This window comes from Pongo pygmaeus, chromosome 9, assembly GCF_028885625.2.
Source record: "Pongo pygmaeus isolate AG05252 chromosome 9, NHGRI_mPonPyg2-v2.0_pri, whole genome shotgun sequence".
In the NCBI taxonomy this organism is placed as follows: Eukaryota; Metazoa; Chordata; class Mammalia; order Primates; family Hominidae; genus Pongo; species Pongo pygmaeus.
The window spans coordinates 15,625,567-15,640,579 of NC_072382.2; the positions used below are offsets into that span (position 1 = coordinate 15,625,567).

Consider the following 15,013-nt stretch of genomic DNA (forward strand, 5'->3'; position numbering starts at 1 on the left):
ACATTTGCAACAATAGCTTACATCTAAATGTTACTGAATTTGTAATCTTCACAAATGTGTGAATAGTCAGTTGATCAAAAATAACGATTTCCTGCTACAAGAGAACGCATAGCAGAAAATGTTCCCAACACAAAGATAATGTTTGAGATGATGGATATCCCAATTACATTGATTTGATAATTATACGTTGAATACATGTATCACAATATCAGATGTATCCCTGAAAATATGTAGAACTACGATATATCAGTTTAAAGATACAAAAAAAAAGATCTTCTGTTCAAAGTTAAGCATATACATGGCACGTATGATGCTAAAACCAAGGGCCTTTAGGTCTGGAAGAGACACATAAAGTCAGGTCCTCGCGAATCTACTTCTGAAGGGGACAGAATTGGTATAGGCATATGACAGTCTAGAATCAAGACACAAGGGGTGTGGAGCGACAAAGAGCAAACAGGGAAGGAAACTAAGGGGACCATGGATCCAGGAAGGGGCTGGAAAAGCTACTTCTGGGCACCCCTGGAATCTGGGTGTCCAGTTTCGAGTTAGAAGGGGGCCCTTCAAGAGAGCCTCAGGCGGGGGCTGACTGCCGAGAGTTACTCTGTCCTCCAGGTTCTTCCTAACAAGAAGCTACGAAGGTCTTAATTCAGAAAAACGGAACACGACATCACACCCACGTCAAAAAAACGCTTTTAAGAGGCCGAGTCACTTTCACCTCCCACCAACTTGCCAAAGGCTGAAAGCAGACGGACACGCCCCCAAGCGCTCTTCTCGGATTTCATTGGTTGCCCCGGCCTGCCCCTCTCTCATTAGGTCTCTCTCATTGGTCAGCAATGCCACATTCACAGCCAATTCTCAGAACCAATCATCTCCAACTATTGCCCCGCCTCTCCACCACGTGAGTGGCATAGGTGCCAACCAATAAAAAAAGAAAATAAGGATGTAAAGACGAGACTCATTCCCTTTTTCCTCAACTCGTTCAGTAAATGGTAGAAAAGGTGGAGCAGCTGATACCAACCACCAATCCATAAGGGCGGAAAAGGATGATAAGAGTGATGGGAGGGGGTGACGTGGCAGTGACAGGAGCATAAACTGAAATGAATGGCGGAAACATCAGCCAATCGGCGATCAGATTGGCCGGGCATTCCGCATTCTCCCGTCCTCCCTGAGCGCTGGAAACTTCAGGAAAGCACCAATGAGCTTCCCCAAAAGTCTGATTGGCCTTTATCTGAACCAATCAACGGTGGGTCTGGCGGACGCGTCCCACCCCAGGCTCTCACTGGGCGCTGTAGAATGACAGGCCCGAGAGAAATGCCAATGTCCGCGGGGTCTTCCTCAAGTGACACTCAGCGGCACCAATCGACCTCCTTCTTCCCGGCGGCCGAGCCCTCCTCCCCGCGGCTGGCCGGGCGGGGCGGGGCGGGGACGCTGCGCGGCGGTGGCTGATGCGGTAGCCGTGTGGGGCGCTCCGGGCGGCGACGGCGGCTCTCGTAGGCGGTTCCGGTCCTGTATCTCCAGGCGGCGGCGGCTCATGGCGGCGACGGAGCTGAGAGGAGTGGTGGGGCCAGGCCCGGCAGCCATTGCAGCACTTGGCGGCGGCGGCGCCGGTCCCCCAATGGTGGGAGGAGGCGGCGGCCGCGGAGATGCGGGGCCAGGCTCCGGGGCCGCGTCAGGGACGGTGGTCGCGGCGGCGGCGGCGGGAGGCCCGGGCCCGGGGGCCGGGGGAGTGGCGGCGGCTGGCCCGGCCCCTGCGCCGCCGACTGGAGGCTCGGGCGTCTCGGGCGCTGGGGGTTCGGGCTCGGCTCGAGAGGGCTGGCTCTTCAAATGGACCAATTATATCAAAGGCTACCAGCGGCGGTGGTTCGTGCTGAGCAACGGGCTCCTGAGCTACTACAGGTAACTGCTTCCGGGGCGCTGTCGCTCACCTTGCCTCCCCCATATCTGCCAACAGTCCCAGCGCCCGCATTACTGCCAGCCGGCACCGCAGCCAGGGTTGCCCCAGGCCCCTTTTCGTCATCTGTGCGGATTGACAGCCCAGGGGTCGGAGCCCACTGTCACGAAAGTGAAAAGCCCCTGGACGTACACCTCCCCTCCCCTCGGGTTGCCCACTCTTGGTGCCTAATCTTCCCTTCGCTCCCGGCCTTTCCAGTCAGCAGTTGTTTGGAGAGCGTCTGTTCTTCCATTGTATTTCCACCAGCACATGGGTGCAATTATTAATTCTGCAAGCAAGGCACTGGTGTAGGTACTAAGGGAACACATACAGCAGAGCAAACCCGAGGCACTCCTCCCAAGGAACTTACAGTGGAAGTCCCAAGTTTTAGCTGTCAGTGCCCAGTCTCCAAAACTCAAGGTTATTCGTAGCTCTTGATGTACCCGTCCTTGCTCCCTTCACATTCAGAAATAAGGGCATCACACACAGGGTGGCTTCGGTATTCCGTCCCCTTTCTGCCTTATCTCTCCAAGACTTTGCATATGCTTTGGCCTCTGGACAGCCCAGAATGGAGATGTGCACCCCAGTGCTGCTTTTATTTTTGCTTGCCCCACCTCCTCCCGTGGAAATGATTAAGTGTTTTATCTGGTATTTCTGTGATTTTTTGGTTAGTTAGGATTAACTTTTATTAAAAGAAGAATCCATGTCTTTGATATGATTACTTCTGTTCAACAAGGTTTATTTGGGACTGTTTAATATATATTTATGGTGACTCATAACCTGGCCATCACATAGCACGCTTTTGGGCTGAAAAGGATAGAGGAGTTAAGATAGGTGATTTGGGGACAGGGCGTAAACATTTCCTGAGGGCTGGACAATGTGTCTAGGTGTTTTATATACAGTGTTTCATTACAGTATTTTGTTGACTCCCAGCAACAACCCTAGGAGCTGGGAAATATTCCCATCTTACTGATGAGGAAAACAGACTTAGCATGGGCAGCTTTCCCGAGGTTTTGGAGGAGTTGGGATTTGAAACTACTTCTGTTCACACTAATCTAACCTAAAACTCAGGTTAGTGTTAAATGAATCGGTCAGTTACAGAGATAATTGCTTATCAATAGCAAGTAATTTTATGGATCATGCTTACTATATGTATTTTATGCAAAAAGTATAAAAGTCTCCTTTAAGGGATATTTTGCTTAATGACATTCCAATTGAAATATTTTTTTCCGGAGACCCAAAACACTGATGTTGAAGAGCAGCTCACTCTATATTTCTTTTCCTTCACCAGGAATCATTCTGCTACCCAGAGAGTTAGGCTGAACAAGTCTCTTTTCCATCAACTCCACTGTATTGGCTCTTAGAGAATTTTGAGGAGAAATTGAAGGTGGGAGTTGGAGGTTGTTGGCAGGAACACATTTTTACCTGTCCTCTTACAGGGCAAAATGCCTTAGATAGCTCATCCTCACTGCTTAATCAACAGTTGTGAGTAATAGTATATTTCATTTGCATCACTGTATTCAGAATTGATTTTAATTATAACCCTTTCTAACTACTTATCCAGGACCATCCATTTAAACTTAGATTACAAATCTAAAATTTTAATTTCCCCAGATTTTTCTCTCATTCAAGTTCATGTTTTCCTGTTATTATTGACCATCATTTTAATGTTTAATTGATTTATATCCTGACTTGTGTCGCAAGTCAATATTAATACTGTTTTTGCATTTTCAAAAATTGTATATCACCTCAGGGCCTTCATATGTGGTCATTTCTCATCCAAGTTCTTACCAGATCCACTTTCCAGGCCAGTTGATTCTTTGATCAGTACTAGTGTTGATCAATAGTGATCTTAGACACTAATAACTTATATGTTGCTGTCTCTTTAAGTATTTGTTACCACTTTGAACTTCTCCCTTACAAGAGCTAGTGGTACCTGTCTGACTACATATAAAACTCCTTTCAAAACATACCAAACCACATATTGGGAAATATGCCATAGGCCTGCCCTAGTCAACTTAGGTGGTCCCACCCATAAACAAACCAGCGGTATCCAGAGTTATCAGTCTGTGCACTACCCTCAAAATTGCACTGAATTACTTCCTATCAAGCATACTGGCAGTTTATTTTTTCCTGCAGGATTCTTCTGGTCCTCATCTTCCTCCAAGAATTATTTAGACAAGTTGTCATTCCTCCTGCTTTTCATACCTCCAAAACCTGCAGTTTCTTATATATGCTATTTCCAAAATACTGTTTTCCTTTTAAGTGGTCCTAGACCCATCCTCGGATGAGCTGTCCTAATAGGCCTTGGCAAACCACTTCCTTTACCTATCCTGGGCTTCCTTACGTACCCAGTTACTTAGATGTCCCATTACTTAAAACCTTATATAGAATCCCAGCTCTCCCAGAAACATTGTGACAGGCCATAGTATTAGTTTTCCTGGCTAGCTTCTAGAGATTGAATTACTATTTCAGCTAGCCTTTTCAGGGAAGAGCTTTCTGGCCAGAAAATACCACCTAATATTGTAGTACCTGAAGAACCTATCTTGTACCCTGAGATTCATGTCTTTCCAGCTTCTGCACTAATCATTTATAATCATAAGTGTATCTGCCCAAACCCAAGAGCTCCGAGATCAAGTCTGCCTTACTCCCAGAGTTCCTTGGTATTTTTTAAACTGCTACAGACTTTTTGTAATTTGAGAAACTTCTTTAGTTTACAATGATGACCCAGGCAGAAGAGATTCCTAAGAAGTGGTTTCTGAAAAGCTCCAATAAGGAGGAATGTGGAAGAAGGTCCAAGTAGTATACTTGGAGTAGAAAACATGAGCGAGCTGGCCTGTCAGCTGTGCATCTGTAATTTAGCCTGCATTATTCATAATGTAACTGAAGCTTGGGGGTGGGGAGGTAAGAATAGAAAAAACGGATTCATGTTACAGTGTGGCAGGTGCAGGAGATGGAAAATGGCCCAGTCCATTGAGACCCCTCTGGCCTTCCCATATTATTCAAGTGTGCATTTGGGGAAGGAAGAACAGTTCATGTGAGAAACTGAACAACAAACCTGTCTTCCAGACTTTCTCAAACATACCAAATCTTATGGGGTGTGTGCCATTTCTGGCATGCAGGAATTCTGGATATGCCAGGTGTGTTTGGCTGCTTGACTCCACTAAAAGGGAAATGGCTCTGCTTTGTACTGTGGCAGTTGGCAAAGGACTTTGACCTCTGTGTTCCAATTTGGACAGGGAAAACTGCAGTCTCAACATGCAGGTTCCTGGGCATAATCAGCGGGTGTTAGGGAAATGACACAGTTTGTGTTAGACACTCGATTGTGCTAGAAGCTTGATATTTTATGTGAAGCTTGGTATTTTATGTGAAGTGTCTTATAGGTTGTTGTCACCAAGTAATGCTGTAAAGTTCAAAAGTTAGTCTATTAATAGAACTGTCAGTCATTAGAGATCGGGAAAATTTTTACACCCAGTTCTCTGAGAGCAGATCTGCTGAATCTTTCCTAGCTATTAATAGACGGCTTAGGAGTTCCCACCAGTAGAGTATGGTGGACCTTAGGAATGAACATATTCCAGAAAGATTAAAACACTTGGTGATTCCTTTTTACTTCCCCAGAAAGCTAGTTATTCTTATTTCATATCATTCGAACCATAGCCAATATTTAATACTCTAAACATTTAAGGGTGCTTTTTTTACGCTTCTGCGATATAATTCTAAGCATGGTGTAACATTGGGCTGAGTTCTCATTTGGGCTGAGTTACAGTCGGGAGTGAGATGGTTTGGTATATATAAAATGGAGCTATTCTTAGGAAATGAGACTGTTGCATGAGGTTATAGGGCAATTTATAATTATAACTTGCTAAGTAAAAGATAATTCCTGACTGCAAAAGGGCATGAGGGAACTTATTGAGATGATAGAAATGTTCTACATCTTGATTGTGGTGGTTATGCACTTGTGTACATTTGTCAAAACTCATTCAGTTGTACCTTTAAAATTGCTAAATTAACATTGCATGTAGTTATACCTCAGTATAGCATATTTCTTTCTTTCTTTTTTTTTTTTGAGACGGAGTTTTGCCCTTGTTGCCCAAGCTGGAGTGCAATGGTGGGATCTCAGCTCACTGCAACCTCTGCCTCTCATGTTCAAGCGATTCTCCTGCCTCAGCCTCCTGAGTAGCTGGCATTACAGGCACACACCCCCACGCCTGGCTAATTTTTTGGATTTTTAGTAGAAAAAGGTTTCACCATGTTAGCCAGGCTGGTCTGGAACTCCTTACCTCAGGTGATCCGCCCATCTCGGCCTCCCAAAGTGCTGGGATTACAGGCGCCCGGCCTGTAAAGCCTATTTCTAAAAAGAAAATGGTAAGAGGGACAGCAAAGCAAAAAAAAAAAAAAAAAAAAATCTGACTCAGAAACAACACTTATAGGCTCTGAAAGGAAATCCCCACTAATTGTTTCTTGAATTTTAGGGACCCGTTTGAGGGACTAGAACTTGCTGATTCCTAAGACTATCACATTTTCAGGGAGCTCAGAGTTATGAAAAGAAATGGAATGTGATAAAGGATAAACCGTCAACTTTCTGTTTAAATTGTCTTTATCTTGTTATTACAGATCAAAGGCAGAAATGAGACATACCTGCCGTGGTACCATCAACCTCGCCACAGCCAACATCACCGTGGAGGACTCCTGCAACTTCATCATTTCCAATGGGGGTGCTCAGACCTACCATCTGAAAGCTAGTTCAGAAGTTGAGCGGCAGCGCTGGGTGACGGCCCTGGAACTGGCCAAAGCCAAAGCTGTGAAGATGCTGGCAGAGTCAGGTCAGGAGCAAAGAACACCTGCCTGGGGAACTTTCTTTTTGCCCCTTTTATGCACAGATTTTGTCTGTCATCATTATGCTGTGTCATTTGATTATCACCTATTTCCTAGAGGTCTCAAGCTTCTCGTCTTCATGCAGTATTTCTGCTGGAGTGATAGTTCTCAATCAGGGTTGATTCTCCTCCCCAGGAGACATTTGGCAATGTCTGGAGACATTTTTGGTTGTCACAGCTGAAGGGAGGGAGGTGCTATGGCGTCTAGAGAGTAGAGGCCTGGGATGCTGCTGAACCTCCTATAATATACCAAACAGCCGCCAAAACAAAGAATTATCTGACCAAGGTTGAAAAATTCTGTCCTAGAGCATAACAGTTGTTCTTTTGCCTTTTAATTGGCTACCTTAAAATTTTGAGAAATAATTATTTTATTGGTGGGCCAGTCTTGGGAATATTATACCTCAGAATTTGGATCTATTCATGCTTTTTCTCCTGATACCTTCTTACTTAACTCTTTGTTAGTTAAGTTGAAACAATTTTAGTAGACTGCCAAAAACTGTATATGTGATATTTTCTATGAAAAATCTTCATTTTGCTGCATTGGTTAACTAAAAGGAGCAGTCAAGTTACGTTTTGATTATTCTTCAAGGAAAATGGTAGGATTTTCCCCTGCTATATTGATAGTTTAATCATATTGAGCTTGTTTACCTAGAACTGACAAAGATGGTCATCTGCTGACTTTGTTATCTTATCTCCTGTCATTTCCCTTACTGTATGTTCATTCATCAGTGAAAGGAGAATTCATTAGTTTGTAAATTGTTTGGTAGTAAGTTATATTTTGACTTTGGCCCCGTCTCTCTGTCTAGCAGAAAGGACAGGTCTTTTCTCTTTTTTTTTTTTTTTTCTTGCTTTTAGTGCCGACGTTAGCTCCTCCAAAGGAAGTGACACTGCTAGAAAAGCACTTTGCAGTTACAAAGTGTTGAGTGTGAGAGGTACAACATAGCTTCTGTACTTGACTTATTATTGGAGAGCTATTTAAAGTGAGTTTTTGCATTCTTTTCATGGTGGCTTTAGTCATAAAGTTTCTGAGCTCTCTTTCAGAAGACAGATTAATGGCCTTTTTTGTGATGTGGACTTTGTCTACAAAGAGCTAGACTGTGATTCTCAACTCATTTAATACAGGTCCCATCAGTCACCTATCAGATGATAGTGAATTTGCAATAATAGTTAGCTTGGACTAGATAGGAATCCTCAAGCTAGAGTTAAAGAGCTCAGTAATTAATTCCCAATTCCAAGAGCCTTTCAGCTTTTCCATTCTGTCTCGTAGGTCAGTGGTTTTCAAACTTCAGTGTGTGTCAGTTACCTGGGCAGCTTATTAGAAAGGCAGATTCCTGGGCTTTGCCTCACACCAGCTAAATCAAAGTCTCTAGGGGTGGGCCTAGAGACTCTGCCCCTTTAAGAAGGACCTGGGGTGTTTGTGGTGCAGGTGATCTGTGGACCACACTATAGAGAAACCATCTGGTAATGGCAAGTTTTGAGGGAGTCAGAATGCACACAGCATGAGGAATGTTGCTTTGTTTCTGGACAGAGTAGGTAGGGTTCCAACTCTCACTCCTGGTTCTGGAATCATATAACCTTTCTTTTCATTCCTACAGATGAATCAGGAGATGAAGAGTCTGTCTCACAAACTGACAAGACTGAGCTGCAGAATACCCTTCGGACCCTCTCCAGCAAAGTAGAGGACTTGAGCACATGCAATGACTTGATAGCTAAGCATGGTACAGCTCTGCAGCGTTCCCTCAGTGAGTTGGAGTCCCTGAAGTTGCCTGCTGAGAGCAATGAAAAGATCAAACAGGTCAACGAACGAGCCACACTCTTTAGGATAACATCCAATGCCATGATCAACGTGAGTGTAGATGGTGTCTGTGTTGCTTTTTGATTCATTCCGTCTTTGAAACATAATTCTCCCCAAATGCCTAAAAATTGTAATTGATAAAGCACAGAACATTAGGGCCTGCTTCACTGCTCAAGGACTTTAAGTTACATTGTGTACTGCATGAAATAGAACAGGCTGTACAGATTGAATGACTTTCATGCTCTGCTCAAGTGATCAGGAGGTCTTTGCTTCAGCTGGGAATCAGGAGTCCAGGGTTCCTTCACTGACTGCTCTGCAACCACTAGGACATCTGATCAGTATTAGCTGAGTCCCTTAATTTCTCTAGGTCGTGATTTTATTTATTTATTTATTTATTTATTTAGTCTCATTTCATCTGTTGGAACTAAAAGATCTCCCTGAATCCCTTCCATTGTCATGTTCTTTGAGCTTTAAGTTGGAGTCATCTCCTTACTTTACTAATGCATTCAGGCATAAAGGGTGGTAAGTGGAGGCTAGATCAGGTGCTAGTGAGAACCTTATAATACTAGTTATTCCCATCTTTAGTCCTCGAATTCAAGGATAATTTTGGTGGTAAGACAAAATATTCAACTTTGGGCACCTTTCTTTAAAAAGAGTGGTAAAACTTCAGCCTCCTTATGACTCCTAACTTGGGTGGCTGTTGTTGGTTTGCAGAGCATTTTAGCTGCTTGGGTGCAAGACTCTGAGTAAACAGGGCACCCATGGCATTACCAATGTATTGATATGTATGAAATGAATACATGGTTTAAACAGTGCTGCTTTTCCTCTACTGATTCTCGCCTGGCAGTTGTTTTAGTTACCTTCTGCATAAAAACATTCAAAGGCTTTTCATAAGTGAGAAGAGTACTCTGTGAGAAATTATGCAGGGTAGATTTTTTTTTTCCTGATTAAATGGGGTGACATTACCTCTCTAGTGCCAGACTTTCCCATGACCATGGAAAAGTATCGTTTTTCTCATTTAACCCCTTTCTTACTTAATAGAAAGTTGGATAACCTTTATTTTAACATCATTTTTCTGAGGTGTTTAGCACTTTGTTCAGTGCTGTGATTCCCAGAAGGTAAAAAGACAAATTACTTTCTCCACTTAGGGACTGCAGGAAGATTATCTCCTAGGACTGACCAGTCAGCCAGTCAGGGTGCTTGTGTTTCTCATGTCTGGTGGTGTATTCCTGGAGACTGTGTGCCTGGTTTTCCAGTCCCCTTGTGATCAGGAAAACCTCATTAAGTCATACAGTTAATTAAATAGTAAATACATATACTTTTTAAATAAAACAACTCGGCACAGTGCTCTCCTGAGAGTGAATGCCACCTTTTATCCAAATCAGGTGAACACCCCAATCCATAATTTTTTTTTTACCCTGATGTAAAAATTTTGCTAAGTAAAGCACCCTTTTATAAAACTAAAACTTTAGTTTCAATTTTTCTCTTGAAAACGTACTCATCTTTGTTCCTTGGGGAAATTCTTCCCCAAGTCCTAAGTGTCCAGAGTTTGTGTTAAAGGGAGTGATCTCTTGGAAGTCAGAGGTGAGTTCTGCTTTCATTCTTTACTCTTTTGCTGCACTGGCTGTGCCCTTTTCCTAGCCAGTTATTGCTTAAAATACACTTTTTTATCCCTGTGTTGTTTCCTTTGTACCTTTTAGATGATACTAGCAAGGCCTTAAGTATAATACACATGTTAAAAATTAACATGCTAGAGCATCACAGCTCTAAACGGGCAAAGTTATATCAAAGGAAGAATATGTTTCACTCAATTACTTCTTTAAAAATTAATTTAATTTTTGATTCAAGGGGCACGTGTGCAGGTTTGTTACATAGGTATATTGCGTGATGCTGAGGTTTGGGCATCTAATTACCCCGTTGCCCAAGTAGTGAACGTAGTACGCAACAGGTAGTTTTTCAACCTTTGGTTCTCTTCCTCCCCACTTTTGGAATCCCTAGTGTTTATTGTTTCTATCTTTGTGTTGGTGTGTACCCAGTGTTTAGCTCCCGCTTATAAGTGAGAAGATGTATTTTTTTTTTCTGTGTCTGCATCAATTCACTTAGGATATTGGCCTCCAGCTGCATTCATGTTGCTGCAAAGGACATGATGTTGTTCTTTTTTATGGCCGCTTCAGTTTCTTGACTGCTTAGGATAGAGCTTTTCTAACTGTCAAATTGAATCTGACCAGAGAAGTAAATTTGACACTTTTAGTATATTCATCTGCCATCTATTGAGCATGAGCTGTGTTCCACGAACTGTGCTAGTGGATATTGCTGAGGGCAGATATGGTCCATGTCCTCAGGAAGATCACTGTTTAGTGAGGGATGGAGAATTAAAGGGATCATTATGGACTATGCTAAGTGACTTGATAGAAATGAGCACAGGCTGCTGTGGTATAGCACTTTGGAAGTATTTGGCTCAGACTAGGAAATTTCTCTAATTTCCTCAACTAAATTCTGAAGGAGCAGTGAGAGTCTTCCTATGAAGAAAGGCAAGCTAGAGCTTGGGGCCTGGAGTCCAACAGCCTTCATGACCTATCTGTGTAACTTGAGGCAACCCGCATCCTGTCCAACTGCCTCTATGACCTATGTATATAACTTGGGGCAACCTGCATCCTCTGTGACATCAATTCCTTATCTGTAAATGGTAATGATACTAGTAGATACTTCAAAGGCTTGTTGAAAGGCTTTTGTCAGATAATTGATGTGAAGTGCTCAGCAAAGTGCCTGACATACGATTGTCTCTGGCAAATTTTAATTACAGTCAGTATTACTAAAAGGGAATGAGGCTAGGCATGGTGACTCACACCTGTAATCCCAGCGCTTTGTGAGGCCGAGTCAAGTGGATCACCTCAGGTCAGGAGTTCAAGACCAGCCTGGCCAACATGGTGAAACCCCATCTCTACTAAAAGAAATAAAAAAATTAGCCAGACATGGTGACTGAGGCACGAGAATCACTTGAACCCAGGAGGCTGAGGTTGCAGTGAGCTGAGATCGCACCACTGCACTCTGCCTGGGCGACAGAGCGAGACTCTATCTCAAAAATAAATAAATAAATAAATGAAATAAAAGGGAATGAGGGAGAAGCTTTGATCCAGGTAGTGGTATGGGATATTCAGATCCATCCCTTTCCCCAAAGTCTGGGAACTGCTGGTAATTGACTATTAGTCGAGCAAAGAAGTAGCTAGCTTGAGGCTTGGGAGGAGTTAATTGTGGGGGAGAGGAAGGAGTGCAGATCATACCAACTAAGCTTGGTAGTAGTGGATTAGAAGATGAGACCAATTTTGATGCAGTCACAATTTTTTTTTTCTTTTTTTTTGAGACGGAGTCTCACTTTGTCACCCAGGCTGGAGTGCAATAGTGTGATCTCAGCTCACTGTAACCTCCGCCTCCCGGGTTCAGGCAGATCTCCTGCCTCAGCCTCCCAAGTAGCTGAGACTACAGGCGCACACCACCACACCCGGCTAATTTTTTGTGTTTTTAGTAGAGATGGGGTTTCACCATCTTGGCCAGGCTGGTCTTGAACTCCTGACCTTGTGATCCACCTGCCTAGGCCTCCCAAAGTGCTGGGATTACAGACATGAGCCACTGTGCTCGGCCTTTTTCTTTTCTTTTCTTTTCTTTTTTTTTAGAGATAGAGTAATCCTCTCTCATCCAGGCTGGAGTGCAGTGGCATCATCATAGCTCACTGCAGCCTTGAGCACCCAGGCTCAAGTGAGTCTCACTGCGCAGCCTCCTGAGTAGCTGGGACTACAGGCAGAGCTGCTACACTCAACTTTTTTTTTGAGACAGAGTCTTGCTTTGTCACCCAGGCTAGAGTGCAGTGCACAATCTTGGTTCACTGTAACCTCTGCCTCCCAGGTTCAAGCAATTCTTCTACCTCATCCTCCCAAGTAGCTGGGACTACAGGCGCACATCACCATGCCTGGCTAATTTTTGTATTTTTAGTAGAGATGGGGTTTCACTATGTTGGCCAGGCTGGTCTCGGACACCTAACCTCGGGTGATTTGCCTGCCTCGGCCTCCTAAAGTGCTGGGATTAAAGGTGTGAGCCACTATACCCAGCCTCTTTTTTAAATTTTTATATCTTTTTTTAATTTTTATATAGAGATGGGGTCTTGTATGTTGTCCAGGCTGGTCTCAAACTCCTGGTCTCAGGTACTCCTTCTGTCTTGGCCTTCCAAAGTGTTTTACATACGTGAGCTACCATGCCCAGTAACTAACACCTTATTGAATGTTTATTGTGAGCCTAATATGGTTCTAAGTGCTTATATGTAAAACAACAATTCTTTGAGGTAGTTACTCTATTGTTATTATTTGTTTATGGAAAAGGAAGATGAGGCACAGAGAGTTTAAATAACTTACCCTTATTTGTATAGCTAGATAGTGGGATGGATCTGTGATTTGAGCCCCACCGGTCTAACTCCAGAGTATGCACTCTGTACTGTTTCTGAGTATGGAGGATGGAAAGACATGTTACAGATTTTTAAAATATTAAAGAAGAATCAATAGGACTTGATAACTGGCTGTGAGGAAGGAAGCAAAAGTAAGAGAAGGATGCCCCTTAGTTTTCTGGCTTGGACAACTGGGAGGGCCCTGAAAGTTGGATTGGGGAACATCAAAGGGAAAAGCAGAGACAACATAGGAAACTGATGAGGCTGGGTGTGGTGCCTCACACCTGTAGTCCCAGGTGTGAATCACTTGAGCCTGGGAGTTGAAAGATTAGCCTGAGCAACATGGCAGAATCCCACCTCTATATTAACTACAAAAGTTAGCTGGGCATTGTGGCTCATGCCTGTAGTCCCAGCTACTTGGGAGGCTCAGGTAGGAGGATCACTTGAACTTGGGAGGTTGAGGCTGCAGTGAGCCATGATTGTACCACTGCACTCCAGCCTGGGTGACAGAGCAAGAACATGTCTCAAAAAAAAACGGAAGGTGATGAGTTCACTTTGGGATGCATTAATTTTGAAGTTACTTTGAGCCATTGAATAGGGAGTTGGATATTCCATTCTGAATCTCAGTAAGTGCCGGGCTAGAATTACTGATTTAGTAACCATTAGCCTATGGGCAGTGGTTGAAACCATGGGAGTAAATATCCTGTTTACCTTTTAGCTTCTCTGTAACAGGGAATAGATTTTTAAGCTTACGTTGCTTGCCTCCTTCCTTTATTTATTTATTAAGCAAACTTTATCAGGTCCCTATTATGTACAGAGCAACTAAATTAGGAGCTGGAGATCTATATATGAATAAGCTCAAAAATATGTCTTTAAATTGCATATGATCCATCTGGAGAGATAGAAAATCAGTCACGATACTGCTGTGCATGTGTAAAATAGAAGTTTGTGCAAAATGCAATGGAAATGTGGAGAAGAGACTCGCTGCTTATGAGACTGGTGGGGAGATGTCACAAAGCAACATTTGCCATAGATCTTAAAGAAAGATTTGCCCTTTCTTAGAAACAGGGGATAGGGATGGACATTCTAGGTAGAGTGAATAGCATATGCTGAGGTAGGCAGGCCTGAAAGAAATCTGTGTCCACGGCTCAGCACGGTGGCTCATGCCTGTAATCCCAACACTCTGGGAGGCTGAGATGGGTAGATCACTTGAGTCTGTGAGTTTGATACCAGTCTGGGTAACATGGCAAAATCCCATCTCTACAAAATACAAAAATTAGCTGGCCATGGTGGTACATACCTGTAGTCCCAACTGCTCAGCGGGGCTAAGGTAGGAGGATCACCTGAGCCCAGTGAGGTTGAGGCTGCAGTGAGCTGTGATCTGCACTCTACTCCAGCCTGTGCCAGAAATCTGTGTGCAAGAAATGGTGAGCAGTTCAGTGTGGCTGCATTGTAGGGTGCAGGGCTAAGTACACCTGCCTGGCAAGGAGAATACAAGGCAGGTGATGGCTGTATTGTGAAGGTCTCTTTATGTTCATAACCAGTAGTTAGTATTCGATCCTCATGTTAGTGGGGAGCCAGTGGAGGGACTTGATATCATCATATTTGTGGGTTTTTTCTCTAAATCTCTTCTTTGATTTTTCAAGTAGGCTTCTAATATTTTTCTTTTTAACCCTTCTTCCTGCACACTGAAAGCTCCTAATTTTTAAGGTCAGTTGTTTCTCTTAGTGACCAAAATAAAAACCAAATGAGTTTCCCCATACTTGGTCTACCTCAGTGTACATCCTCTGTTCTCAGTGTCTGAATTTGTTGAAAGCAGTTATCCTGTGTGTGCTCTCATCCTTCTTTCAGTCAGCAGTTCTCTACTTTTGGTGCAGTTCACATACCTGCTCTTTTTGATGTTGCCACAGATACTTTGTCTAGGTTTACTGCTCACTTGGCATTTGTTTGGTTCTCGTGACCAGGAAAGTGTAAAAGAACCA

General features: G+C 43.5%; 1 protein-coding gene across 1 annotated transcript in view; it reads left to right on the top strand.

The window, feature by feature from the left end:
* Positions 1–888: 888 nt before the first annotated feature.
* OSBP (oxysterol binding protein) overlaps positions 889–15,013 on the top strand; it is a 40,500-nt gene continuing 26,375 nt past the window's right edge. Inside the window, exons 1-3 of the mRNA XM_054438207.2 lie at positions 889–1,896; positions 6,545–6,753; positions 8,400–8,650. Of these exons, the coding sequence (XP_054294182.1) occupies positions 1,532–1,896; positions 6,545–6,753; positions 8,400–8,650 (825 nt within the window). The 5' untranslated portion in view covers positions 889–1,531. The remainder of the gene's footprint in view (positions 1,897–6,544; positions 6,754–8,399; positions 8,651–15,013) is intronic.